Below are 26,941 nucleotides of genomic sequence, written 5' to 3'. Positions count from 1 at the left end.
GAAATTCTATGCCACTTTTCCAATCAGGAAATGTGTCATACACCCTCCCTTTGAAACTGCCTAAGTCTTGTGATGCCTTTGACAAACAGCATGCTATGAAAATGATGCTGAACAAATTCTGAAGCTAGGCCTAAGAGATCTGAGCTTTTTCTTTATGTTCTTGGAATATTCTTCCTGAGAATTCAGTCACCATGTATCCTGCTGGTAACCCAACTACAATGCAAGATAGAGAGGCCATATGGGCAGCCAATATCCCAGCTGAAGTGGCTGCTTAGAAGCCATTCAACACTCAGAACTTCCAGCTAAAAGCAACCCATAAATGATTCCGGCTGATACCATGTATTAATACAACTGCCCTCTGAGTGTGGACAGAACTGGTGATTTACAGAACTGTTAATAAAGTAATCAATGTTTTAACTTTTTAAGATTCACATGCTTTGTCACAAAGGAATAAATAACTGAAACAACAGCAGATACTTGATCAACATTTAATGACTAGATAAAAGAGAAAGAACCACCTGGTTAGGACACTGAATGCGATGATACTTCTTGATATCTGACTTCCATTTGTGTAGTACTTCTTGGCTGAAGGTCGGTAGCCCAGGACGAGTGTATTTTAACTATAAGACAGGAAACATTTTATTGGAGGAACTTAACTTTCATCCAAAATATCCCATAAGTAAGAGAATTATGTGAGCTCTTCAGGTCATGTAATTCTGGAGTTACAGAAGTATATTTTCATACACAAAAAACATGGCACACCAGGCTTCCCTGTCCATCACCAACTCCCAGAGATTGCTCAAACTCATGCTTATCAAGTCAGATCTTAAGATCCGACTTAAGATCTTAAGGATCTTAAGATCCTTTTAAGTTCCTGAAACATATTCTGTATGTTTCAAAACACTGCCTACTGTTTTGTCTTAAAAAAGTTTGACTTTTAACAGAAGACAGGAGACTTTCAGATATAACATTTCATCTAAAGTTGAAAATAAAAAAGCCAGTGACAAAGCATTACACAGTAAAAATGTTACAAGAGAGAAAGCAATACAGATATGTCCTCTCTATATATAATATATGTATACATTATACTCAAGAAATATATATATTATATATTTAATAGAAATATATGTATATAGGTCAAAAGATAGAAATCAAAATGTTAATGGCAGTATTCTCTGGGTGCTAGAATTTTGAGTGATTTTTATTTTATTCCTGCTGTCTGCATTTATCATTTTTCTTCAATGAGATCATGTTAATTTTTGATATTCAAAAAATTCTAACACCAAAAACTTAAGGTTCAACCTGAAAGAATGTAAGAAGACTCAGAGAACAGAACATCTACTATTTCCTTATACTACAAAATTAGAATTATTCCCAGCACTTTCTTTCACACGTTTTGACACCAGTTGGTCTCTTCTTACAACTGTAACTGGTTTCCAGTGACTTTTTTTTTGACCATGCTTTGAGCCATGTGGGATCTTACTTCCCCAACTAGGGACTGAACTCAAACCCCCTGTATTGGGAACACAGAGTTTTAACCACTGGACCACCAGAGAAGTCCTGTTAACTAGTTTCCAGAAAAAAGTTTTAACATCTGCAGAGATAGTTCTTACAAAGTTCAAAGTTAACAGACAGTTGCATTTCTGGTGAGTAAAGAATCCTCCTACTTGAAAAATCAAAGTATCCGAAAGGAAGCTGATTCTTTGAGACAGAAAGACAGAACCAAGTCTGTAGAGGTAATAGAGGAAGTAAGGAAGGTAAACTAAAGAACCTTTGATAAATCAGAGTACAGAACTGGTTGTTAATATTTGCTTTATGTATTTAACAAACAAAAATGGAGAAAATGACTGTAACACAATATCAGCATGGGATTTTAACACCCCATTTACATCAACAGACAGATCATTCAGACCAAAAATCAATAAGGAAAAGTCACCTTAAATGACACATTATACCACATGGACTTTATATATTAAATATATATATTCCATCCAAAAGCAATCAAATACACAGTGTTCTTATGTTTCATGTATTTAACAGGTTTCCCCGATGGCTCAGCGGATAAAGAATCTGCCTGCAATGCAGGAGACGCAGGTTCAATCCCTGGGTCAGGAAGATCCCCTGGAGGAGGAAATGGCAATCCACTCTTAGTATTCCTGCCTGGAAAATCCCATGGACAGAGGAGCATGGTGGGCTACAGTCCAGCTGGATACAACTGAGCATGAGCACCCTGAGTATCTATTTGTAATTGTTGTCTTCTTGTTGGATTGATTCCTTTATCATTATGTCATGTACTTTGCTTCTTGTTACAGTCTTTAAGTTCTATTTTGTCTGATATAAGTACTGAACAACTTTCTGTTTCCATTTGCATGAATACCTTTTTTCATCCCCTCACTTTCAGTCAGTCAGACATGAAATGAGTCTCTCTTAGACAGCATATATACAGATCTTATTTTCATATCCATTCAGTCACTTTGCCTTCTGATTGGAATATTTAGTCTATTTACATCTAAAGTAATTATTAACAGATATGTACTTACTGTGTTTAATTAACTACTCTCAGGTTATCTATTCTTTGTTCCTTTTTCTTCTTTTGCTCTCTTCCCTTGTGATTTGATGACTATCTTTAGTGACAGTTTTGGATTCCTTTCTTTTTTTCATATTTATCTATTGCAGATTTTTGGTTTGTGGTCATCAAGAGGTTTACATATGCAACCCTTGGTAGTAAAAGTGTTAGTTGCTCAGTCGTGTCTGACTCTTGGGACCATATGGACTATAGCAAGCCAGGATCCTCTTTTCATGGAATTCTCCAGAAGGGAATAGCGGAGTGTGTAGCCATTCTGTTCTCCACGGGCTATTCCCAACCCAGGGATCAAGCCCAGGTCTCCTGAACTTCAGGCAGATTCTTTACCATCTGAGCCACCAGAAGAAACCCAACAACAAGCCACATATAAACACATACTTGCTGTTCTCTTGAGTTTGAAGGCATTCTAACAACCCTGTATTTTTACTCTACCCCCATCAAATGTTTTAGACATATTCTACATCCTTTTGTTTTATATATCCCTAAGTCCCTTTAACATATCTTACAAAGCTGATTTAGTGGTGCTGAACTCCTGTAGCTTTTACTTGTCTTGTAAAATCTTTTCTCTCTCCTTCAAATCTGAATGACAGCCTTGCTGGGTAGGATACTTGGTTGTAGGTTTTTTCATGGCTTTAAATATATTATGTCACCCCCTTCTGGCCTACAAAGTTTCTGCTGAAAAGTCAACTGATAGTCCTGTGGGAGTTCTCTTGTACATATTCAGCTGCTTTGCTGCTTTTAAGATTTTTTTCTTTCATTTTTGGGCTCACTACCCCCAGTCAGTGCAACTCTATTTTTAGTATATAAAATGGTGTTTTGCATAAGCTTTTATTTGGGAAAAGAAAGTAGGTGGGAAGAGGAGGTCTACTGCTATAAAAACAAACTGAAACAAGTAAGAGGAGTTCTTACCTAAACTAAATATTAAACTACTACATATGAACTAACAAAGTAAAAACACACTGGGCAAAGATCAAACAAAAATCTGGGAATTCAGGTTCCCCTAGAAGTAGTCTAAAATTTAGACAGCTCCTTAAAGAACTTGTGAAAAAGACTATCACTCTAGGACCTATATGAATTCAAACACTGAAGCTGGATCATATGTACTGCATCTCCGAGGATAAAGGAGCAAAAATACTGTTTGTCATGTACTTCAAATATGTTTACCTTTCTGCGTGTAGTAAGCACAGTATCAGATGTAACAGTTCAAAATTAATACAAGTTTCTGCCTCACCTTCCGATCATCAGGTACCAGATCCTGAAGCACCTTTCTCTTAGGCCATTCCTTGGCCAGTTCAGCAGAGGCCAGTTCCTGCAGGTGGTATACAGCTATCTTGGCAGAACGCCTTTGAACTCGGCCTCCACTCTTTGACTCCAAGCTCATGTCCTTCAAGCACTCTGGCTGTCCTGACTCTGGAAAGAAGGATATCTGCAAGAATAAGACATAGTAAAACACAGGCCTGAGAAATGGTTTCCATTAGAGCCAGTGATTAAAGGCTGTCCTTCCTGCCCTAAAAATCAAAATAACTCTTTACTAGCTTGTTAACCCCTAGTACCAAGCTCCACCATCTTAATAAGTATTTTACTGGTAAAAAAGCTTCTTAGCAGGATAAAATCTCTTGTGTTGTAACAAGTGGGTAAAAGTCAAGACATACGCATATAAAAAGAAATAAACATGCATCATAGCCCTAGATATAAACTATAAAAAGTACAAAAATTCTAGGAGAAACCTAGGGAGAACATTCTTACGATCCTGGGCATGATGGGTTCTGATGTGTCCACTTCGTTAGGCTACTGTCATCAGTTAATCAATCAAACATTAATCTAGGTTTAATTTTAAGGTAAATCTAATTCGTGTCCATAGTTAGCTGACTTTAAGTAAGACCGGTGTGATAGAAAAAAAGAGACAAGAAAGATTCCCAAGGTGAGAGAGACTCAATACTGTTGCTGACTCAAACACAAATGGGCCCATGAGCCAAAGGTTGCAGGTGGCCTTCAGAAGCTGAGCACATCTCCCAGCAAGCAAAGAAATAAGGTCCTATACCTGCATGGAACTGAATTCTTGATTGAGCTTAATGAGCCTGCAAACAGATCCGCCCCTCAAGCCTCGATAAAGGAATAGTCCTGCTAACACTTTGAGTCCAGTCTGATGAGGTTCTACACAGGGGAACCAGCTGAGCCTGGACTTCTGGCCTAATAAACTGTGAGATATTACACTTCTGTTGTTTAAGCCATTAATTTTATGATGACTGTTTCAATGCAGCAAAAGAAAATTATACATCGTACTGAGCAAAGATATCTTAGCTATAACAACAGCATTATCCATGAAGGGAGAAAAAAGACAAACTGAACTTTATGAAAATTAAAAATCCTGCCCTTTGAAAATCACTATAAAAAATGCAAAGACAAACTATGACCAGAAGAAAATATTTGTAAAACATGTATCTGGTTAAAGACTTGTGTCCAGAATATATTTTTAAAAATTCAAAATATATTTAAAACTTAAAAAAAGTGAAAGTTGCTTAACTGTGTCCGACTCTTTGCGACCCCATGGACTATACAGTCCATGGAATTCTCCAGGCCAGATACTGGAGTGGGTAGCTGTTCCCTTCTCCAAGGGATCTTCCCAACCCAGGGATTGAACCCAGGTCTCACACACTGCAGGCAGATTCTTTACCAGCTGAGCCACAAGGGAAGCCCAAGAATACTGGAGTGGGTAGCCTATCCCTTCTCCAGCAGATCTTCCTGACCCAGGAATCAAACTGGGGTCGCCTGCATTGCAGGTGGATTCTTTACCAACTGCGCTATCAGGGAAGCCAGGCAAGAATACTGGAGTGGATCGCCATGCCCTCCTCTAGGGGATCTTCCCAACGCAGGGATCAAACCCAGGATTCCCACATTGCAGGTGGATTCTTTACCTTCTGAGCCACCAGGGAAGCCCTAAAACTTATTAGTAAAACAACAAATACTCCAACAATAAAATGAACAAAGGATTTCAATAGACTCTTCACTAAAGAAGAAATTTCACTAAAGACTGACACTGCCAATAAGCACGTGAAAAGACAGTCAACAATCACGAGTCATTAGGGAAGTGCAAATTTAAAACAGCAGTAAAATACCACTATATACCTATAAGAATGGATTTCAAAAATGAACCTGACAATAGCCAAGAGTTGATAAACATGCAAAGCAACTAAAATTCTCATATGCTGCTGGTGAGAAAATGGCTCACCTGCTTTGGAAAAGTTTGGCCGTTTCTTATAAAGGTAAACATACATTTATCATATGACCTAGCAATCCCATTCCTAAGGTTTTATTTACCCAAGAGAAATTAAAACTTATTTTCATACAAAAACCTTTATGTAAATATTTACAGGAGCTTATTCCTAATTGCCAAAAACTAGAAAAAACTCAAATGTTCTTCAACTGGTGAATGGATAAACAACTTGTGAAACATCCTAGACAGAATGGAATCCTAGACAGAAACAAAAAGGAATAAACTAATGATACATGTAAGACATGGACAAGTTTCAAATGTATTACGCTTAGGGGAAGAAGTCAGACTCAAAAAGGTATACACTGTACAACTTCATTTATATAACATTCCAAAAAAGGCAAAACTATACGGACATGAAATGTATCAGCGGTCAGCCAGCTGGGAGTGGGAAGAACAACTGACTACAAAACTCATAATGTACACTAAAAAGGGTGAATATTAATGACCATATCTAAACTATACCTTGAAACTTAGTGCTAAAAAGAAACATGAGGTGGGGGAACCTAGAAATGTAATGAGGAAAAGAAAAAGTCAGGACAAGAAAACTGGAATAGAGGGACTGAACCAGCTGGATAGAGTCCCATAAAATTTCTAGCTAAGGGAGAATGCCTTATGCTTTAAAAATATAGTTTAGTTTACTTCGACCCAGACTATACAATAAACTTTGATTTCTCTAACCTAACAGTGATCAAACAGCACAAAGAAGAGCACAAGAAACAAGGGAAAAGAGAACAAACACATTCAGAATAAAAGGAACTACAAATGAACAACCAAGGACGTAAGGAAGATGCAGCAGCAAAGCAGTCACCACAGAATAGACCCCTAAACAGGGCCTGGAAAGTAATCAGTACTCACAGGGCCATGCTCTGACCTCAGGTGATACGCAAGTCCAGCCTTCGATCTATATGGTTTTCCACAGTGGTGACATTTCAGGGTCATCTTCTCCAGCTCAGCAGCCCCTTTGCCACATTTTCTCACATGGTACAGATATCCCATGATGCTGGTGAAGCTACTAGAGCAACTCTGAACACAGGAGAAAGGCCTATATTTTAATCTTACATATTTTGATATGACCTCTAATTTCTAAAGAGCCATATCACACAACTAGACCCTCTGATATTACTAGACCCTCTCCAACATTTCTCATCGACACAACCCTTCCTTTTCCCTGGCCCAACTGCAATTCTTTCTACCACCAAGCATGAAATTCAACCAATTTAGTAAGCATTCAACAAACTACAACTGTATACCTTCTCTGTGTCAGAGCTTCCTCCTTGATCTATGATCGAACTCCATCCCAATACCAAATACCCAGCAATATCAAAGTTTCTCCCATGAGGTTACTATGATCCTCTTTATCACACAAAAAAAGAAAGGATGACAAAGAAACTCCTTCAAACAAAAGGAAAAGGGAGACACACACATTTCTGGAGATGAGAAAGAAAATAAAGAACTGTTAATGAGTTCAGGAGATCTTGAAAATCAGAAGTCACTCTATGCTGGAAGATGACACAAAACCAGGTCTGTAAGGGAGGAGGAGACATGGGAGCAAGTAACAGAAAGACATTGACTTGAGGCTCCAGGTAGATGGAGGTCCTGTCTTTGGACTCTTACCTCACGCATGCATCTTAGCTTTCCCAGTCTCTTGAGAACTGTTCGGAGACGTTCCCTCTCACTTGGCTCATCTATTTCATCTCCAGCCTTTAAGATGGGCTAGAAAACAAAAGAAACAAACAGGCAGATGATTCACAGAAAAAAATTCCATGGGAAGAATCAAGGACTGGACTAGAACCTAAGCTGATGATCACAAAATCTAAGTTATCTGACTCCTGGCTTTCTTCATCTTCTCCTAAACAGTAAAGTGAATGTAAAGGAACTAAGAGTTCAAAGCCTCTATCTCCCAGGATATGAACCTTTGTGCTAACCTAATATTAAAAAGCAGAGACATTACTTTGCCAACGAAGGTCCGTCTAATCAAGGCTATGGTTTTTCCAGTGGTCATGTATGGATGTGAGAGTTGGACTGTGAAGAAAGCTGAGCGCCGAAGATTTGATGCTTTTGAACTGTGGTGTTGGACAAGACTCTTGAGAGTCCCTTGGACTGCAAGGAGATCCAACCAGTCCATTCTGAAGGAGATCAGTCCTGGGTGTTCTTTGGAAGGAATGACGCTAAAGCTAAAACTCCAGTACTTTGGCCACCTCATGCGAAGAGTTGACTCATTGGAAAAGCCTCTGATGCTGGGAGGGGTTGGGGGCAGGAGGAGAGGGGACGACAGAGGATGAGATGGCTGGATGGCATCACCTACTCGATGGACATGAGTTTGAGTGAACTCCGGGAGTTGGTGATGGACAGGGAGGCCTGGCGTGCTGCAATTCACGGGGTCGCAAAGAGTCAGACACGACTGAGCGACTGAACTGAACTGAAACACACGAACACCTCAAATACTTCCATATCCACATTTCATTGTATGTAACTCTTCTATCAAAAGGATCTCTTCTTCCTTACACCCCTATGAAGTCCCAGAGCTTTAGCCATCTCCACTGGGGTATCTACACTCATCCAAGTAAAGACATCCAAATATCACATGTTCATGAAGGACAGAAGACACTCTTACCAAGCTATTATGATTTGCCATGACGTGATACTTCATCCCTGCTAGTGAACGAAGCTGTTTCCCACAATGATGACAAGTAAACATTTCCTACAAGGGAAAAATGCTGCTCAGAGCCAAACTGTTCAACAAAGAAACAGAATGTCGCAAAGTCCTATGCAAATGCTCTCACCTGTATCTTCATTTCCCAAATTATACAATAATAACGAATCTCAAAATCCCCCAAATTCACTGTCATGTCCTCAAGGGCAAAAAGCTAACGGCTACACATTTTTAAAATAATAAGAACTACCATTTACAGTATTTGTCAAGAAATGGTACAGGCACTTAGCATGAAGTACTTCTTTTTTATCCTCATGACTTACACAGGTAGTAATAATTGTTACTTTATAAATGTGAAAATTGAGGTCCACAAATGAAAAGCTAAATGACCCAACAAGTAAGTGGCTGAATGACGATTCAAACCAGTCTGTCAGACTCTTTATGACACAATGCTGCCTCTTCTCCACAATAATCAGCATATCCAACACAGTGCCAGAGGTTTCAAGTTTGGGTAAAAATTCATAAGAGTTATGAAATGCCACAAATTATCTAACCTGTTTGCAGTTTTCCATGTGTTTCTTTAAGCCCTCTATGGTCTTTCTCCCCACTGCCTGGCAGGTAGGACAGGAGACACTGCCTTTATCCACAATTTCTAAGTACCACTGCTCCTCTAAACTGCCTACAAAGGAGAGAAAGGAACACTTATAATTTGCAGTATTCTCCAGAAACAAAAAGCACAATCTCAGACTTTAGGAAAAGTATCATAAAGTGGCTCTTTCTCTTCCTGGGGGAGACTCTTATTGTATATAACTTCTAGAAATAATTTTTTTCAGACAGTGAAGAGTTTCTGAAACTCCTACTCAATTCCCATGACAAAAAACCATCCAAGAACCACTCCCAAGCCCAGTGGCTTATAGAAATGGCTTATAGAAATAAAAAAATTATTATTTTTTTCCCAGTTTTACTGACCTATAAGTGACAATGAGTAACATTTTTCATAGCAGCATGTAAGAATGGGATATGTAACTGAGATATGTAACAACCAGTTTGCTAAGTGTTTGTATGTGCCAGAGATTGGTGAATGTTTTTTTATCCCATTTAATTTTCACAATTCTGATTGCTTTATTATTCTTATTTAGAGACAAGGAAACTGAAGTTTGCAGAAATTAAGAGGCAGGTCAAAGAATTAAGAGCCAAAACTTGAACGAACATGACTTATCTTCAAACCTATGTCCTTACTAAGTGCCTCCTAAAGAAATGCTTTGGTACATCATTCCTTTACCAACAGCAACAACAAAAAAGACAGAATGAGAGAACCAGATCTCACAAAGCTTCCAAAAGCATACCTGCTGCATAAGCTGGTGGTTCCTTCCGAATACGGCGAGTCTGGGCTTTGGGATTAGGCTGAGCTTTAGGCCGCTGCTTCCTCCCTGATGCAAAACAGAAACTTGAAGCCTGATACATCACCTCTGCTGATCCTGCACTACCACCAAAATCTCTTCCCTCCTCAACACGCTGTGCCCCACTCCCTCAACCAACTGACTCCCTTAAGTCAAGAGAGAAGAAAAGGGTAAAAAATAAGGCAAGTTGGAGGCCATTCATTGCCAAAAAATTCAAGGGGCTCAAAAGTGCTTAAGGGCCAAAACCTAAGGTTCCTTTCACCTTCAAAGAACAAAACCTAGGGACCCAGGGAAAAAGAATTAGCAAAGTTACTCCCTTACCATAAAGTTTATGCTTCTTCTGAGGAAATTCTCGATAGTCTTCATCTTCTTCCTGCCTGGGTTTCCTTTTTCCTTTGGTTGACACTCCACCTGACCCTGAAATAACACAAGAAAACAAACCAAAATCTTAGTATGGTTTATATGTGAACATCTGGGCCTGCCTCTAAATCATCAATCACAAGATCATGAAAGGAAAAAGATCATCAGCGAGCAAGGCCTCAAGAAGTGTTGGTAAGTTTTTTAGGGAAGTTGATATAACTTTTCATTAATTGACTCAACCTCCCCTTTTCCTCTGTACTATTCGCCATTTCAAGTGATTCATTGTTCCCTGTGAATAATAAGGTCCTTTAGGCAGTGTGATTTGTTTGATCCTGATTTGAGGCTAACTGTCCAAGACAAAGGGCTCCTAAAAACCCTTAAGACTATAACCACTAAGAAAATTCTACTCAGAATAGCCCTTTCACCACCAGCCCCTAAACCTTCAACAGAGGATCAAACTAGAACAATGGGAAAAAAAGTTCAATTCATATGAAAAGGAAAGGTGATACCAGTATAGCCTAGAGAAATAAGATCTGCAGACTTTCACTCAGAAAAATAGAGGAACAGTTCATGAAACTAACAGTATGCGACAGCCTAACACCTTAAATGTCAAGGGAGTTCCCTGGCTGTCCAGTGGTTAGGACTCAGTGCTTTCACTGCTGGGTCCTGGGAACTAAGATTCCCACAAGCTGCATAGCACAGCCAAAAAAAAATTCAATCACTAATAAGAAACATATATGTGGTACTTAATACTTTAAGTCATTTACAAAAGCTACCTCAAAATACTGGAGAAAGAAAAAGCAACCCACTCCAGTATTCTTGCCTGGGAAATCCCATGGACAGAGGAGCCCGGTCTACCATCCATAGGGTTGCAGAGTCAGACAGGACTTAGCAACTAAACCACCACCTCAAAATATAAGTAGAGAGTTCTCTGTCTTTGGAATAAGAATAAGATAATAATACTGATACCTTCTACATGGGAAGCAGCAGCTGACTTGATCCTTCTCATTTTCATCCAGTAGGTAGATTTTCGGAAAGATGCTGGAAAATCACTCACTGGTTCACATGAAGAAGCAGATGATGAGCCGCTTAAGGAGTCATCGTGAGGGATAGTGTACTGGAAACTATTATCCTTTATGGAGCATTGGGTCCTGCTACTAACATGACACAAAGAGAAATACCACAAAGGAGGGTCTGGGATGAAGTTCCTATTAATTATATTATACCCTAAGAAGATAACCAAGTTGGTTACCTGTGTAGAAAAACTAAGAAGCCTGATAATAAAAACAATTTAGATTGTAATTTTCTAACAATTAAAATAGTTGGCCTGATACAATACATATAATTGTTATTATACTTTGCTGTAATCAGAAAGAATAAGCCCTCTCCATAAATGATCACTTTATAGCCAAAATAGGTATTCTTTCCTAAATTCATCAAAGAAAAGAAAGTAGTAAAAGTAACAGGGTGTTTGATGACCCTTCAGAAGATCCCCTGATCTATAGGACGGTATATCCAGGCTTCTCTATTTCTCTGGCAGAGGGACAGTAACCAAATAGTACCCCTGAGAATAAAGAAGGAAAAGAAAGAACAGTTTGTAGGCTCTAGTCTGATTCATCTTCCTTTTCCCTTAGCCTTGAAGGGTGCTATCTTATCTGAGTTACACTGGCCAGAAATCTGGTATATAGCTAGATCCAAATTTCCAAATCTAAGACCAGTCACTTATGTAGTTAACAAACATTACTGAGTAGCAACACAGTATCTTCTAGATGGCTCAAAGTGTGGTAGAGTAGCAGTTCTCAAACTTCCGTCCAGGATCTCTGATACACCCCCTTTCCAGCTGTGTGACACCTGCCTTAGGTTTATGGTAAAGGCCACTCTGGATGCTGTATGAAAAAATGACCCACAGAGGACGAGTGAATGAAAAGAGAAGAGTTGGCAGTTTGTTGCAACAGTATGGGTAAGAGATGACAAAAGCTTAAGCTTGAACTTGAACTAAAGTTTTGCAGTAGAGATGACAAACCAACAAACTCAAGACAATACTTTAGAGGTAGAGTTGGTAAGAATTACACATACAGGTCTGTGGTAACAGGGAGTTAGAAGCAACACTGGTGATCATTCTTAGGGGAAAAAAAAGTAAAATGTGATACATGCTTACTACAGAATACTATGTAGTTGTTAGAAGCAATAAACTATCTCTACACATCTACGAACATGACTAAAAAGCATACTGTGGAATGAAAAAAAGAAACAGAACAAGATCTACAGTACAATGTCAATTCAGTAAATTAACAAATACACAAATAGCACTAGCTATTTTACAAGGACTCAACTATTTAAGGACAAATATCAAACTTGTTAGTACGGCTGTCTCTGGGAGGAAGGGGACAGACATGGGAATTGGAAAAACAGAAAAATAACAGGGGCTTACAATGTCAGTATGTTACAAAAAGGGAAAAATGATTCTCAGCTCTCTGTACATGAGGTCCAATATTACAGCTTTAATATAGAAATGTCCCACTTTTGCATGGTGGCATATGCCCACTATAGCCCATTCCTCCTGCTGATTACAACTAAAAACTCTGGACCTCAAAAAGTAAACAAAAGCAGGTGGATTGTGCAGAAGACTTAAAACTGGTAGAAGTGAGTTACACAGGTATGCTTTCTAGTTTTTTTTCCCCTCTCACAAGTGGCTTTGCAATATGATGGGCTCCACCTGCAGACCGGCATGGACAGCTTAAATTCCAGTAGAAACTTTTTGGTCTTAGAATCCATGAAAAGAGGTCTCTATACACTAGAGAATGTGAGTGAATCACGGAGTAAAGGCAGGCAAAGAAGGTAATCTCATAATTCTGTGTACAAATCCACACAAATCACTGCTTAACCTGAGCTATGTATGTATGGAACATAGTCAAACCAGCTTAGCAAAGGCTTTGAAAAGTGTAATAAGATTTGAACAAAGCACACAAGTCTCAGACTAACCCCTGAGTTATCAGTGTGAAACAGATCCAAACCAATGTATTAAAAGATTGGAAAACTGAAAACAGGATTTGAAAAACCTTAAAAAAGTCTAAAACTAACCCCTAAGCTCTAAACCATCATAAAAAAGACACAAAGAAAGGAACTAAGACTGATCCAATGCCTTCAGAAGCAGGACAGAATTTACGGTCTGAACCTAAACAGAAATAAAAACAGCAACAATTCCCAGAGGATTCTAAAAAGACCCACAGTCTACACAAATAACATTGACAATCTTGAGAATAAAAATCCAAAATTATGCAGCATACAAAGAACCCGTAAAATGCAAGCAATTCTTAAAGGACAGATGATAAACAGATGTCAGTTCCATGATGATGCAGATGATGGAACTATCCAAGTCTTTAAAGCAGCTATTATAACTACACTTCATGAAAGGAAAACACACTTGAAATAAAGGAAAATGCAGGAATTATCAGCAGAAAAATAAACATCATAAAAAAGAACCAAATGAAATTTAAGAACAAAAATAACAAATAAAATAAAAAACTCATTGGATGGACTAGTAACAAAAGGGAGATGACAGAGGAAAGAATCTATGAACTTAAGAAAGATCAGGAGAAATTATCTAATCTGAAGAACAAAGAGGGAAAAAGACTGAAGAACAGTCCACAGAGCCTCTACAGCCTGTGGATCAATATCAAAAGACCAAACCTAGATATAGTTGGAATCACAGAAGAAGAAAGAGAGACTAAGAAAAAATATTTTTTAAAAGGTAATGGTGGAAAAATCCCCTAAGTTTAATGAAAGACTTAAAATTTACAGATTCAAGGAGCTGTAAATCAAACACTCAACAGGATAAATTCAAAGAAAAATACACCTAGATATATCTTAATGAAACTGTTTAAAACTGAAGATTAAAATAATCCAGAAAGCAGCTAGAAAAAAAAATGACATATTACAGATAACAATGATTCAAATGATGATTTTCTCAACAGAAACCAAGGACAGAAGACAGCACAACATCATCTTTAAGATCCTGAGAGAAAAGATTTATCAACCTGAAATTCTGTGTTCAGTGAAAAATACCCTTAAGATGAAGAAAAACTAAGAAAATTTGTCACCAGCAGACCTGCTCTGTGAAAAACACAAAGGGAAATAATTTCAACTGAAGGAAAAAATGACACTAGACAGAAATTTGGATTTTTAATACTGAAGAAAGAGTAAGAGAAATGGTAAATAGGTGGATAAATATTAAAAACTGTTTGAAGCAAAATTTTAACATTATCTAGTAAGGTAAATGTAGATGTAACATATACAACAGCTGTAATTTAATAGTCAGCAATAGGCAGTTAAAGGAAATCTATATGGTTGTAAGGCTTCTACATTTAAGCAAAGTGGTTGGATATTAACTCTAAGTAGATGATGAAACGATAGGTATGTATATTGTAATTCTGAAACCAACCATTACCAAATCTCTCCCCCACCAAAAAAAAGGAGGGGGGAGTAAAAATAAAATAAAATAAAATGGGACACTAAACATTTAAATAATTCAAAAGAAGGTACACAGGAATAAAAAAACAAGGTAGAGAGAATAAATGGCAAACTTAAATCCAATCATGTCAATAATTAATTTAAATGTTTATGGCCTAATTACTCCAGGTGAAAGTCAGACAATGAGAGAGTAAATAAAAAAGTATTTTAATATAGGCTGTCCACAAGAGGCACACTTTAAATATAAACGACATGTGGATTAGAAGTAAAAGTATGAAACAATTATACTATGCCATCAGCAAACATAGTAAGGCTGGAGTACCTATTTTACTATCAGATAAAATAGACTTCAAAGACAAAGAGTATTACCAGAGATAAAAAGAAACACTTCATAATAAAAATAACATTTGGAAGAGATAATTACTCATGGTACATGTCTAACAACAGAGGCTCAGAGTATACAAAATAAAACTGACAGAAAAAGAAAAGCAGAGAATTCTACAAATCTTAGCCACCTGATGAGAAGAAATGACTCATTTGAAAAGATCCTGATGCTTGGAAACATTGAGGGCAGGAGGAGAAGGGGACACAGAGGATGAGATGGTTGGATGGCATCACCAACTCAATGGACATGAGTTTGAGTAAACTCCAGGAGTTGGTGATGGAAAGGGAGGCCTGGCGTGCTGCATTCCATGGGGTCACAGAGTCTGACACAAATGAGGAACTGAATTGATTTGCAGATTTTTTTAACACATTTTTCACAGTTTGTTTACAATCTAAGGAAATACGTGAAACAATTACTAGAATTAAAAACGAATTTAGCAAGTGGCAGGATACAAGGTTAAAGTACGAAAGTTCAATTGTATTTGTAGCTGCTGCTGCTGCTGCTAAGTCACTTCAGTCGTGTCCAACTCTGTGCGACCCCAGAGACGGCACCCCACCAGGTCCCTCGTCCCTGGGATTCTCCAGGCAAGAACACTAGAGTGGGTTGCCATTTCCTTCTCCAGTGCATGAAAGTGAAAAATGGAAGTGAAGTCGCTCAGTCCTGTCCGACTCTTGGCGACCCCATGGACTGCAGCCTACCAGGCTCCTCCTTCCATAGGATTTTCCAGGCAAGAGTACTGGAGTGGGTTGCCATTGCCTTCTCCATCGTAGCTGCTAGCAACAAGCAACTAGAAAATGGACTTATAAAAATAACAGCATTGACAATAACAAAAAACACAGGAATCTAAGAACAAATCTAGGAACCTAAAAACAAATCTAACAAAAGCCATCCAAGACCAACAGAATATTGTAGACTAATTAGCTTCCAATTAAAAATTTTTAAAAAGCCATCAAGACTTTTACAATGAACACTACAACACAATGGTAAGAAAAAATGAAGACCAAAACGAATGGAAAATATGCTCATAAATCAGAAAATGCAACACTGTTAAAAATGGCAATTCTCCCTAAATCTACCTACAGATTCAATATATGTACCAATCAATACTCCAGCATACTTCCTTTTTTATGTTTATTTTAGCTTCTTTTTATAGATATGACAAACTGTAGAATTTATATTAAAAAGCAAAGAAAATATAACAGCTGAAATAATGTTGAAAAAACAAGAAAGTACATGACAACTGATTTCAAGATTTACTTTAATGCTACAGTATCAAGAGAGTTCAGTATTAGCAAAAAGACAAACATATACATCAATGGAAAAGGATAACAGGAGTTCAGAAACAGACCCACACTATATATGTTGTTGTTTAGTCACTTAGTTGTGTCCGGCTCTTTTTGTGACCCCATGGACTGTAGCCCATGAGGCTACTCTGTCCATGGTGTTTTACAGGCAAGAATACTGTAATGGGTTGCCACTTCCTTCTCCAGGGGATTTTCCTGACTTAGGGATGGAATTCACGTCTCCTGCATTGGCAGGTGGATTCTTTACCACTGAGCCACCAAGGAAAACCATACCTATGTACATTCAACTGATTTTGGACAAAGGTGCAAAGGGAATTGAATAGGGAAAGGAAAATCTTTTCAACAACTAGACATATAAGAAATTAATATTGATCTTTATAGCACACCATGCATAAAAATTAACTCTAAATGAGCCATAGATCTGAATGCAAAACCTATAAAACACCTGGAAGAAAACACAGGAAAAAAATCTTTGCAATTAGAGGTGGCAAAGTTTCCTTAAATAAAACACAAAAGGCACAAAACATAAAAGGAAAGAATGATAAAATTCTTTTATTTTTAATGATAAATTTAAAACTTTTGCTCTTCAAAAGATACCATTAGGAAAATGAAACGCAAACCACTGCCTTGAAGAAACAGTCAAGATATATGTAACAAAGGAACTGTACTCAAAAAAAATTTTTTTTAATTAAATAGTAAAATAGTGAGATGAAACATTTTTTTTTTGGTGGCAAAAGACATGAACACACATTTGACAAAAGAAGATATATGAATGACCAATAAAACACATAAACATGTTTTATATCATTATTCATCAGGAAAATGCTAATTAAAACCAGTATGAAACACCACTATACACCATTAAAGTTGCTAAAATTAGAGACTTACTTTCATACACTGCTGGTAGGAATGTAAATCATACCACCAACTTGCAAAATAATTTCTCAAAAAGTTAAACATACTCCTGACATATGAGCTAATCAACCTAAGATGGTAAATACCATCTTAATAAATATATATTAAGTATTTATCAAGAGAACAAAAATATTTTTCCACACAGAGACTTGCACATAATGTTCACGGCAGTCTTATTCTAACATCCCCACACTGAAAATAATGCAAACATCTCTCAGGTAGATGGCTAAACAAATTATGGTATATCCATAAAGGAATTCTTTTTAGCAATAAAAACTATTTTTCACTCAATATCATTATTCTGAGTGAGAAAAATCATGCAAAAAGAGGACACAGTGTCTGATTTCATTTATGTAAAATCCTACATGCAAACCACTGAATAGTGACAGAAAACAGGTCAGTGAGTGTCTGGCAACAGGAGTGGAGGGAGGAATGAATTGCAAAGGGACATGAGAAAACTTATGGGAGGCAAGGAAACTTATCTTGATTGTGGTGACAGTTTCATGAGTACTTACATTATGTCAAAGCTGAAGGTATCGTATACTTTCAATATATGCAGCCAAATGCACTTCAATTATACCTCAGTGAAGGTATAAAAAAATTTAATGGGAATAGGCAGTCCTCTAGGGCCAAAACCCACCATACCAAACAATGGGAATAATCTCTACCAGAAAGACTTGAAAGTATCAACAGGCTATAAAGAGTCAAGTCCCATATGACTCCTCTTAGAAACATCCTCATAGGAATTTCTATACTGTCAATGTTGGACTCAGACATACCCAGTTCCCTGCTCATGAATAAGCATGAGTATAGTGAAAAATCAACAGTTTATATGTCAGCGTGATTAACACCTTGAGGATTAAGTCAATGTGGATAGGGAATTCTCTCTCCAGGTCTCTTTATTTTTAAAGCACTCAACAAAAACACTTCTCAAGTATTTTACAGTACCTATCAACTCAGAGTTTATTTATTTTTTATTATTTATTAAAAACCAGATTAATATCAAACTTATTTTTCCTGGGGCTTCTGTGGTGGCTCAGTCGGTAAACAATCTGTCTACAATGCAGGAGACCTGGGTTTGATCCCTAGGTTGGAAAGATCCCCTAGAGAAGGAAATAGCAACCCAGCCCAGTCCAGTGTTCTTGCATGAAGGATTCCATGGAGAGAGGAGTCTGGTGGACTACTGTCCATGGGGTCTCAAAGAGTCGGACACAACTGAGCGACTTTCACTCACTCATTCACTCACTTTCTTTCCATAAATACGACAAGAAAAAGCTTTTGGCTCCAACAATGGCTATCATAATGGTAGTGACTTTAAAATAATCTGTTGTTTAGTCTTGGCTTCTTATCATGAAGATGAAAAGTTTAACCTATTTCCAACTCCTTTCTGATCTACCAAGAATTTTTAAGAGCCCATAGTTCATTCTCTAGGTGAAAAATTATATTTTATTAGAAAAATATTTTAAGTTCATCTCAGTATCACCTGCAGCCTTTTTTTATTCTACCCAAACCTTACACACTGATCTTTTCCACATTTTCATCCTTTACTCTTCTAGTCTCAATTCTCACCAGTAATTCTCAAACTTCACAATATCCTAGGCCAGTTAAAAATAGGGATTCTGATGCCCAATGATTCTGATTATCAATGGATGAGAGGCCATTAATCTTTACATTTCCTAACAATTACCCATTTGCTATTCCATTAAAACCTTTTACAAATTCACATTGTTATTTCTTCTGAAAAACCAACAAAAAAATCCTTTTCCTTATGGTTAAATCCATTATTCCTTGACTTGAAAGTCTGTTTAGGAGTGATTTGCTCTGGCAACCCTTCCCTTCCAAACATCACTCCCCTTCCCAAAAGGATATATACAATTCTTGAAATAAAAATATTTCATTACACAGTATTGTGTTGATCTCCTTGTGTTTTTCATGTCTGTATATCTAAACTATCACACAACTGGCACAAAGCAGATATTTAATAAATGTTACATGAAGGAATTAATCCTTTCTGAGTATCTCCTGAACACGAATTTTTTTTGTATTAAAGAATATAGAAAAGCTTAGCGCATTCAGTATACAATATAACAAACCAGCCTTGAAGCCAAGTAGTTTGAAAATATAAGTACTTATTCATTTTCATCAGTCCTTCCCAAGTTCATCAATGTATTCATGAGTACATATATGACCTCTAAAGAAATGGAGGGCTACAGAGTCACACATTCCATTTTTATTATAATCCGTACTTTTTTTTTGCAAGGGACGTTTTCCTCCCCCACACCAAGATTAGACCTGCACTGTCTAATCAGATGGCCACTAGCCACAGGTGGCTATTTAAATTTAAGTTAATCAACATACAATTTAAAATTCAGTTCCTCACTGCTACTAGCCACATTTCCAGCGCTCAAAAATGATACGTGGCTAGTGGCTATCATACTTGACAGTGTAGATACAGAATATTTTTATCATCACAGGAAGTTCTATTGGACAACGCTGGCGATACAATTATAAATGGACTGCAGAAAACCTCACTTACTTCTTAGCTCCCACGATCCTCGTGCTCCTCTGCTGCTTAAAGGGTGTGGGTCCCGGGGTCTAGCAAATGGTAAGCACATGAATGAGTGTATGATAAGGACCTCTGAAACTTGACCACAGAAAGATTAATCCTCCTGCGCCAAGAACTGAAGCTCTCCCGTGGCTACTACTGCAAACCGAAAAAGGCAAGACTTTTTAGGAAAAGTGCGCCGCCCTACCTACGGGGTCAAGGCAGGTGACAACACCAGAGCCTTCATCTCTTCCATTCTCAAAGCCCTGGTCCAAGAAAGACTCTACACGGGAGGCGGAAAGACAGGACAAAGGATATGGGAGACATTGGGGATGTAAAAGGAATAGAGACTAACGGTAACCTGAGAAACTTAGTCCAAAGGGGGGTTGGGAACGGGCAGCAGAAAGTGGGGGGGAAATACAGGGGCTCATAGATCTGACCTAGAAGGGTGGGGCCTACGCCGAGCTCTGAGAAAACCGACTCTGAGCAGGGGACAAAAGCGAGGCACCGCGTGTGGCGCGCTCGACAGCGCTACCCCTAAAGCGTAACGGTCAAACCGAGAAACTCACAGCGGGCACTGCACCGAGTCTGGAAGACATCACTCCCTCTCCACGCCTAACAAATTCACCCAAGGGCTCCGGCCAGACCAACGCCACTTCCGCTCTCCTCTCCGCTCCCGGATGTGGAGTCGGGTCCGCGAGCCCGGTGGCGAACGTCTACTTCCGCCTAGCTGCTTCCGAGGGGGCTGTGGCAGGGGGGAGTCACGTGACTAGCCCCCCTTTCCTCTGAGACCCCGCCCCGGCAGTGCGCCGTGGGACCCGGGAAACTGGGGGTGGGGTTTGGAGCGTCAACTTTGTCCTGAGACCCCCTCCCTTTCGTTCCCTTGTTTTGTACAACCTCTGCCCTTCCGGCGCCCCCAGGCTCCACCCCGCGAGAAAAGTGGTCTTTCTTAATGCACAGGAAGGTCAATTATTGCCCTTTATTTATCTTAGGGACATGACAGACCCATTCCCGCTCTCCCTCCCCGCAGGGAGAGACACGAAGAAGCTCTTTAATTGCTGAGGGCTTAGGAAGTGGAGGCCTTGGCCGAGTAGGAAAGAAGCCAGGGCCGCTCAGGGGAGACTTGAGCTAGGCAATGAATAACGGAGGCGGGTCTCTTCCATCTACTAGCGTCAGGCCTCCAAACTTGCCCTCCTTTGGGGATTTTTGGTGTGGTCTCTAGGAGATATGTTAGAGTTACTCTTGAAATCTTTACTCAAACCGTGCCTGGGCCTCTCCCCAGGGGAGCTGTGTTTGAGTCTCTCCTTGAGGGGATTGTTGTGGCTCCTCTCAGAGGGACTTTGTCCGCTCCCCTCAGAGGGCTTGTGCTCTCTTCTCTCAGAAGCACTGTGTCCTCTCCTCTCAGAGGAACTGCGACGGGTTTTCTCAAAGAGACTGCGATTGCTCCTCTCAGAGGGACTGCGACACCTTCTCTCAGAGGGACTGCGACACCTTCTCTCAGAGGGACTGCGACATCTCCTCTCAGAGGGACCTCGGTAGCTCCTCTCAGAGAGACTGTGATGGCTCCTCTGAGAAGGGCTTGGATGACTCCTCTCAGAGGCGCTGCGATGGCTCCTCTCAGAGGCGCTGCGATGGCTTCTCCCAGAGGCGCTGCGATGGCTCCTTTCAGAGGCGCTTCGATGGCTCTTCTCAGAGGCACTTCGATGGCTCCTTTCAGTGGTGCTGCGGTGGCTTCTCTCAGAGGCACTTCTATGGCTCCTCTCAGAGGGACTGTATTGGCTTCTTCCAGAAGAATAACATGGGGTTCTTTCCCTACTGAAGCCGAAGCTCTGGTGGTTTCGTTCCTTGTGTGTGGGTTTCCCTTTAAGGTGACTGTGTGAGGTCCTCTTCATAAGAGAACCAGGTTGTAAGAGTCTCCCTCCAGCATGAACTCTGATTCCTGGTTTGAAGTTCTTGGACTCCTGGTTAGAGATTTCATTTCTGTTAAAGTTTTTCTTAGCTCTGCTACTACTGTCATTTTGAACAGGACCCAAACACTGGCTGGTTGAGATGTTTTTGAGAGTGGTACTTCTTTGGGAAACTGTGGGCTTGGGTAATTGCTTAGGTCTGAGTTGGAAAGAGCTATCCCTTTTTGGTTGTTGAGCTGGTCTGAATTGGTCTGTTTCTTCCCACCGTGTGCTCTTCTGCTTGGTGACTGAGTTTGAATGCCTTAGCTTGAGAGTTGGCATCCTGTGTCTTTTGCTGTCTCTTGTTAAGCAATAGTCTCTGGATTTTTGTTTTGGAAGGTAGGTTTTGCTTGACCAGAAATAGTCTGACCTTGTGTCCTCATGCTTCTGCCCAGCCAAAGCCATAATTCTGTGTGCTGTTTGAATTGCCTGCTTTAGGCCCTGAAAAAGCAGTTGAATAAATTTTGGTTGGGAGGATTTCTTAGGTTGTCTTTTTAAAGAGGCAGTCGTTGTCTGAGATGCTCCACTCTTCTTCCTTCTTAACTGGTTTGGTAATTCCCTAGAGGAACTCTGTATTATAGCTCTACCATTTGTGTAGAACTTTGTATTTTGTGATCTAATTCCCTTGGGGATTCTTTTCATTGGATATTTTGAATCATGGGTCTTTTTGGTTCTCACTTTAGCCCATTTTTCATCCTGATTGCTTTCAGAGTCACTCTCTGATAGAGAGTGAACTTGAGTGAACTCATAGTGTCCAGGCTCTCTAATTTCTGTCTTTTCTATTAGGCTAGAGCTGTCATATTGCCTTTGCCTGATGTGGACTTCTGTAGGAGCAGGAGACTGGGAAGACCCAGACTGGAAATTTATTGTAGAAGTAGGACTCTTGGAAGCTCGTGTATAACCTTTGGCTTTCCTTAATGATGTTGATCTAAGACTCCTTGGTGTGACTGGTCTGTCTCTTCTGTGATACTTTGGGAGCTGAGGTCTTTTACCAGTTCGCAGCTTAAAGCCAAGATGTAACCTAATCTCTCCATGGCCTTCAGGAGTGCTTACAAGGTGAAGCTGCGGATAGATAAGAAGGTGAGGCCCAAAAGCAGCCTGTAATTTATGACAGCAATTAAATCCTGAACATCGGCCACACTGTAGGCAGATAGGATATTTTAGGACCAGACCTGAAGCTAAAGGTGGAGGTACATTGGGGGGTATTTGACTCCTCAACAGTTTTGCTGCTATTTTTAGCTGCAAATCTTGTAGCAGCTGGAACTGTTCTGAGAAGTCAGTCTTGGCCTCGGGAAGATAACTTGGCTTGAGGGAGTGTTGGGACTCAAAAATCCTTGTCTGTGAATCACTCTGTGAGTTCTGAGTCTCTTCCATTGGAACAGAATCTCTCCTGGTGAAAAATATGTTGAAGGAAGACTCTGACTTTGCTGGGGCAGGAGGCTGACTCCCTGTGCATGAAACAGGCGTGTACTGAATGACTTCCTGGGATATATCACAGGGTTTTGGCTTTTTCTTTATTCTCGTTCTACTCCCAGAGTAGTGCTGTATTATGGAGGGCATGGAACTACGTGTCCACATTCTTAAGGGTGTTTTTTTCTCATGACCATGGCATGAAGTATGTCTCTGAATGTAGTTTTTGACCACGGAAGGCTGAGAAATAGTACCTTGACCCTTCTCAAGCAGTCTCTCAGAACATGTCATCAATTCAGCTGGAACCCCAAATAAATTCTGAATAGATTGACAGGTATCTTCAGTGGCTCTTTCTGTTAAAGATGTTTGAGAAGAAAGCTTCCTTTCCATAGTGGTCCCCAAGACATTCCCCAGCATTAGCATATTGGAGAGATATTTTCTAGGAAGTCGTGGCCTCGAGGAACGACTCTCCCAGACATTCCGTTGCCTGCCCAGGACAGGCCAGGAAAGGGCTCTTTGAGCCCCTGTCTCTGCCTGGAAAAACCTAGGTGGTGATCTCCAGTCTTGTGGTGAATATTGTGAGAGTCTCTGGAGTGAGCTCTCTGACTCCTCCACATGTTTCCTCTTAGTCCTTTCATTAGGTATGACATCCACTCCTGGGATCTCAGAATTTGGGTTTTTTACAGTAATAGCTGTCTTGGCAAGGGGTTGGTTATGAAGGGATAAGAGAAAAGTTGAAGATTGTATCATATCAAGGTCTATAAAAGACTCCTCAGGTTGCAAAATATCTGTCACAAGGTTTTTTATATCCAACACACTTGATACTTGTGGCATCTCAGAATCGCAAAGATCTAATTCAGATGTTCTGACAGAACTTGAGATGAGTGAGTCTGAAGAGTTGTGTAGAAACCTAGAGAAATAATTCCCTATTTGTAACTCTTCTGATGATCCCTTCTCAGAGTCCTTATTCTGACACACCTCACTTAGATTCAAATCCTCAGATTCCATGACTTGAGGAGGTCTTGTTTTTATCCCTGTAGATTTCACAGCCTGAAGCCCTTGTTTATGATTTAACACTGTAGGTGCCTCGAGTGTAGATGTTGGCTGTGTGGTTAATTCTGCAGATTTCACTTCAGTATTTGGCCTTGGAGTTAATTCTACAGATTCTACTGGTTCTTGAAGATGTAGCCTTGGGAATAAATCCAAGTAATTTGTTGCCTTTAGCCCCACTCCTATTGGTTCTGCAATCTGGGGAATTGGCCCTGGTGCTAATTCCTCAGATTTTACAATTTGAAGTGGTGGCCCCACAGTCTTTACAATTTGAAACCTTGTCAAATCCAGTCTTTTCAAAGTTTGGTACTTTGGTTCTGTGCTTAATTTCTTAAATTTTGCATTTTGCAACCTTAGGCCTGAGGTACACTCTGAAGGTCTCACATCTTGTGGTTTTGAAGTCAACTCAACACTGTCAACCATTTGAGAGTTTGGCCATGATGTTAACATTACAGACTTCACAACTTGATATGGTGGCCCAGGAGTCACTTTCACAGGTGTAGCAACTCTGATGGGAGCTATTGACTTTACCCCTATTGCTTGAGCAACTTGAAGCTGTGTCTCTGTAGAGTTTGTGACTTGTTCTAGTGGCTTTGGACTAATCCTCATGAATTCTGTAATTTGACCCAGTAGTCCTGGGGCTGTTTCTGAATGTTTCATACTTTGATTCTGTGACTGTGTTAGCTTCATTTTTCCCTCCCCTTGTTGCCATGTCTCAGTAGTGACCTCTGCAGATTCTGCATATCCTGCAACTCGACCTATTTGTTTTGCCTTCAGGAATCGCTTAGAGGTCAAACCTATAGACCCAGGAACTTGATATTGTATCCCTTCTGTCATCTCTGAAGATTCTGGGACATCTTGAAATGCCTTTGTATTCAATGCTATAGACTCTCCCCTTGGCAATTTTTGCGTGGAGATCACCTCCACAGATTCCCGGGCTTGAGGGTAGGGCCTTGAATATCTCTCTGCAGCAGTGGTTTTACTTATTGGTTTTGGACTCCTTCCAAGATATTCCTCCCCTTTCAGCTTTGTCTTGAAGGTCAACCCCATAGTTTCTGTAATGTGATCCTTGGGTCCGGAAGTCATCCCTTCAGATTCCACAACTTGCTGCAGCTGCCCTGTATGTAACTCCTTAACTTGGGACCCTGACTGAGAGAGCAACTCCAGAGTTTCCAAGATTTGGTGGCTTTTCTTTGGTGTTAATTCTAAGGATTTTGAATCTTGATTCCTTAGCCCTGGAGTCAGATCAACAAATTCTGGTACTTGAAGATCTAGTTTCAGAGGCATTCCTGAAGCTTTCATGGCTTTTCCTTTTGGCTTTTGGGTCAACTTCACAGATTTCTCTACAGTTTCTGTGTCTTGATGTGCCAAACTTTGTGCCATTTTTGAAGAATCTGTAACTTGATAAATTGGTATTGAAGTCAAACTAACAGATTTAGGGACTCGATGCATTGGCTTTGGAATCATCTCTGCATGTTCTACAAAGTGATGCCCTGGCCTAGGGATGATTTCAGAGGAGCCTATCATTTGAGAGCTTGTTCTTGGAGTTATATCCTCAGATTTTGGTCTTTGAAACAGTGACTCTGATGCTAACTGCACAGATTTTATAGCTTGTTGCCGAGACACTGAAGATGATTTTGCATGCCTTGTGCTTTGCAACTTTGGTTCTGGAGTAAACTCCAAATGTTTCACACCTTGTTGCTGTGATTCTGGAGACAAATTTGAAAATTTGACACTAGTCAACATTGGTCCTGGTGTGAAGTTCTTAGTTAATGCTGGTGCCAAGATTCCTGATTTGACACCTTGCAATCCTGAAGTAAGCTGCTGGCAATTCATGTCTTGTTCTTGAGACCCTGGTGTCAACTCTACAGATTTCATATTTTGAAGACATGGCTCTGGTGCAGAGACCTCAGATTTAATGCATTGTGACCTGAGACATGATGATGATCCTAAAAAATTCATACTTTGAGATTGGGGCAGTAGGTTTGACTTCATAGATTTCACATCTTGAGAATATGGCACTGATACAGACACCACAGACTTCTGCCTGAAGCAAGAAATCAGTTTACTAGAATTCACATCTTGAGGTTTTGTCTCTGGTTTCAACTCCAGAGGTTTCCCATCTTGAAAACATGGCTCTGGTGCAAACACCACAGATCTTATACTATGCTGCCTGAGGTGTGAGGGCAACTCCTCACAGTTCATACCTTGAGGATGTGGCCCTGAATTTAATTCCATAGATTTTACTTTTTGAAAACATGGCTCTAGAGCAAACACGTTCCATTTCAAATTCTGCAGCTCAGAGTCTGAAATTAGTTTTGTAGAATTGGTACCACAAAACAGTGGCTCTTTGTTCATCTTCATAGATTTTATATCTTCAAAAAGTTGCTCTGGTAAAAATAACATAGGTTTCATAACATTTAACTGAGGGCCCAAAGTGAACACAGACTGTACAACTTGTTGCTCTGACCCAGCGTGGTTGACCAAAAATTGGACTTCTGGAAACTTTGTCCCTGAAGTTAACTCAGGAGATTTTGCTTCTTGCAAGTGTGATTCCAGGTTGAACAACATGGATTTTGTACCATAAGATTCTGGCCCAGGGTGCATTTCAGAGGGTTTCATACCATGCATCTGTGGCCCTGGAT

The 26,941-nt window shown here is 39.7% G+C and overlaps 3 protein-coding genes across 5 annotated transcripts in view; all 3 read right to left on the bottom strand.

Moving 5' to 3' along the window:
* ZNF512 (zinc finger protein 512) overlaps positions 1 to 20,523 on the bottom strand; it is a 29,040-nt gene extending 8,517 nt beyond the window's left edge. Inside the window, exons 1-11 of one of the 3 annotated variants that reach the window (XM_068969756.1) lie at positions 20,460 to 20,523; positions 19,882 to 19,940; positions 11,241 to 11,428; positions 10,233 to 10,328; positions 9,858 to 9,941; positions 9,066 to 9,190; positions 8,473 to 8,559; positions 7,473 to 7,571; positions 6,714 to 6,881; positions 3,816 to 4,010; positions 519 to 620 (exon numbers count right to left, since the gene is read on the bottom strand). In XM_068969756.1, the coding sequence (XP_068825857.1) occupies positions 519 to 620; positions 3,816 to 4,010; positions 6,714 to 6,881; positions 7,473 to 7,571; positions 8,473 to 8,559; positions 9,066 to 9,190; positions 9,858 to 9,941; positions 10,233 to 10,328; positions 11,241 to 11,428; positions 19,882 to 19,940; positions 20,460 to 20,489 (1,233 nt within the window). In that variant the 5' untranslated portion in view covers positions 20,490 to 20,523. The remainder of the gene's footprint in view (positions 1 to 518; positions 621 to 3,815; positions 4,011 to 6,713; positions 6,882 to 7,472; positions 7,572 to 8,472; positions 8,560 to 9,065; positions 9,191 to 9,857; positions 9,942 to 10,232; positions 10,329 to 11,240; positions 11,429 to 19,881; positions 19,941 to 20,459) is intronic. The other 2 variants (XM_068969769.1, XM_068969762.1) reach the window with 2 other exon arrangements.
* On the bottom strand, positions 20,489 to 25,133 carry LOC138074525 (spermatogenesis-associated protein 31H1-like). The gene is made up of 2 exons (XM_068966692.1): positions 21,081 to 25,133; positions 20,489 to 20,635 (listed from the first exon to the last, which is right to left on the bottom strand). The coding sequence occupies exons 1-2, from the start codon at positions 25,131 to 25,133 to the stop codon at positions 20,489 to 20,491; spliced, it is 4,200 nt and encodes a 1,399-aa protein (XP_068822793.1).
* An 851-nt stretch (positions 25,134 to 25,984) lies between these two features.
* SPATA31H1 (SPATA31 subfamily H member 1) overlaps positions 25,985 to 26,941 on the bottom strand; it is a 37,822-nt gene continuing 36,865 nt past the window's right edge. The window contains exon 8 of the mRNA XM_068966680.1: positions 25,985 to 26,005. Within this exon, the coding sequence (XP_068822781.1) occupies positions 25,985 to 26,005 (21 nt within the window). The remainder of the gene's footprint in view (positions 26,006 to 26,941) is intronic.

The sequence above is a fragment of the Capricornis sumatraensis genome, chromosome 1 (assembly GCF_032405125.1).
Source record: "Capricornis sumatraensis isolate serow.1 chromosome 1, serow.2, whole genome shotgun sequence".
NCBI classification, from domain to species: domain Eukaryota; kingdom Metazoa; phylum Chordata; class Mammalia; order Artiodactyla; family Bovidae; genus Capricornis; species Capricornis sumatraensis.
The sequence above is the reverse complement of the archived record's forward strand: the minus strand, read 5'-3'. Positions and strand labels throughout refer to the sequence as shown.

What these genes read in the sequence shown, in the direction of transcription:
- LOC138074525 (XM_068966692.1), bottom strand. Translation starts at nt 25,133, where the DNA reads ATGACAGAAGGGATACAATATCAAGTTCCTGGGTCTATAGGTTTGACC. An exon ending in CCAAAAATCCCCAAAGGAGG is followed by an intron (nt 20,636 to 21,080) that starts GCAAGTTTGGAG and finishes CCCCTGCCACAG; the next exon opens with CCCCCTCGGAAGCAGCTAGG.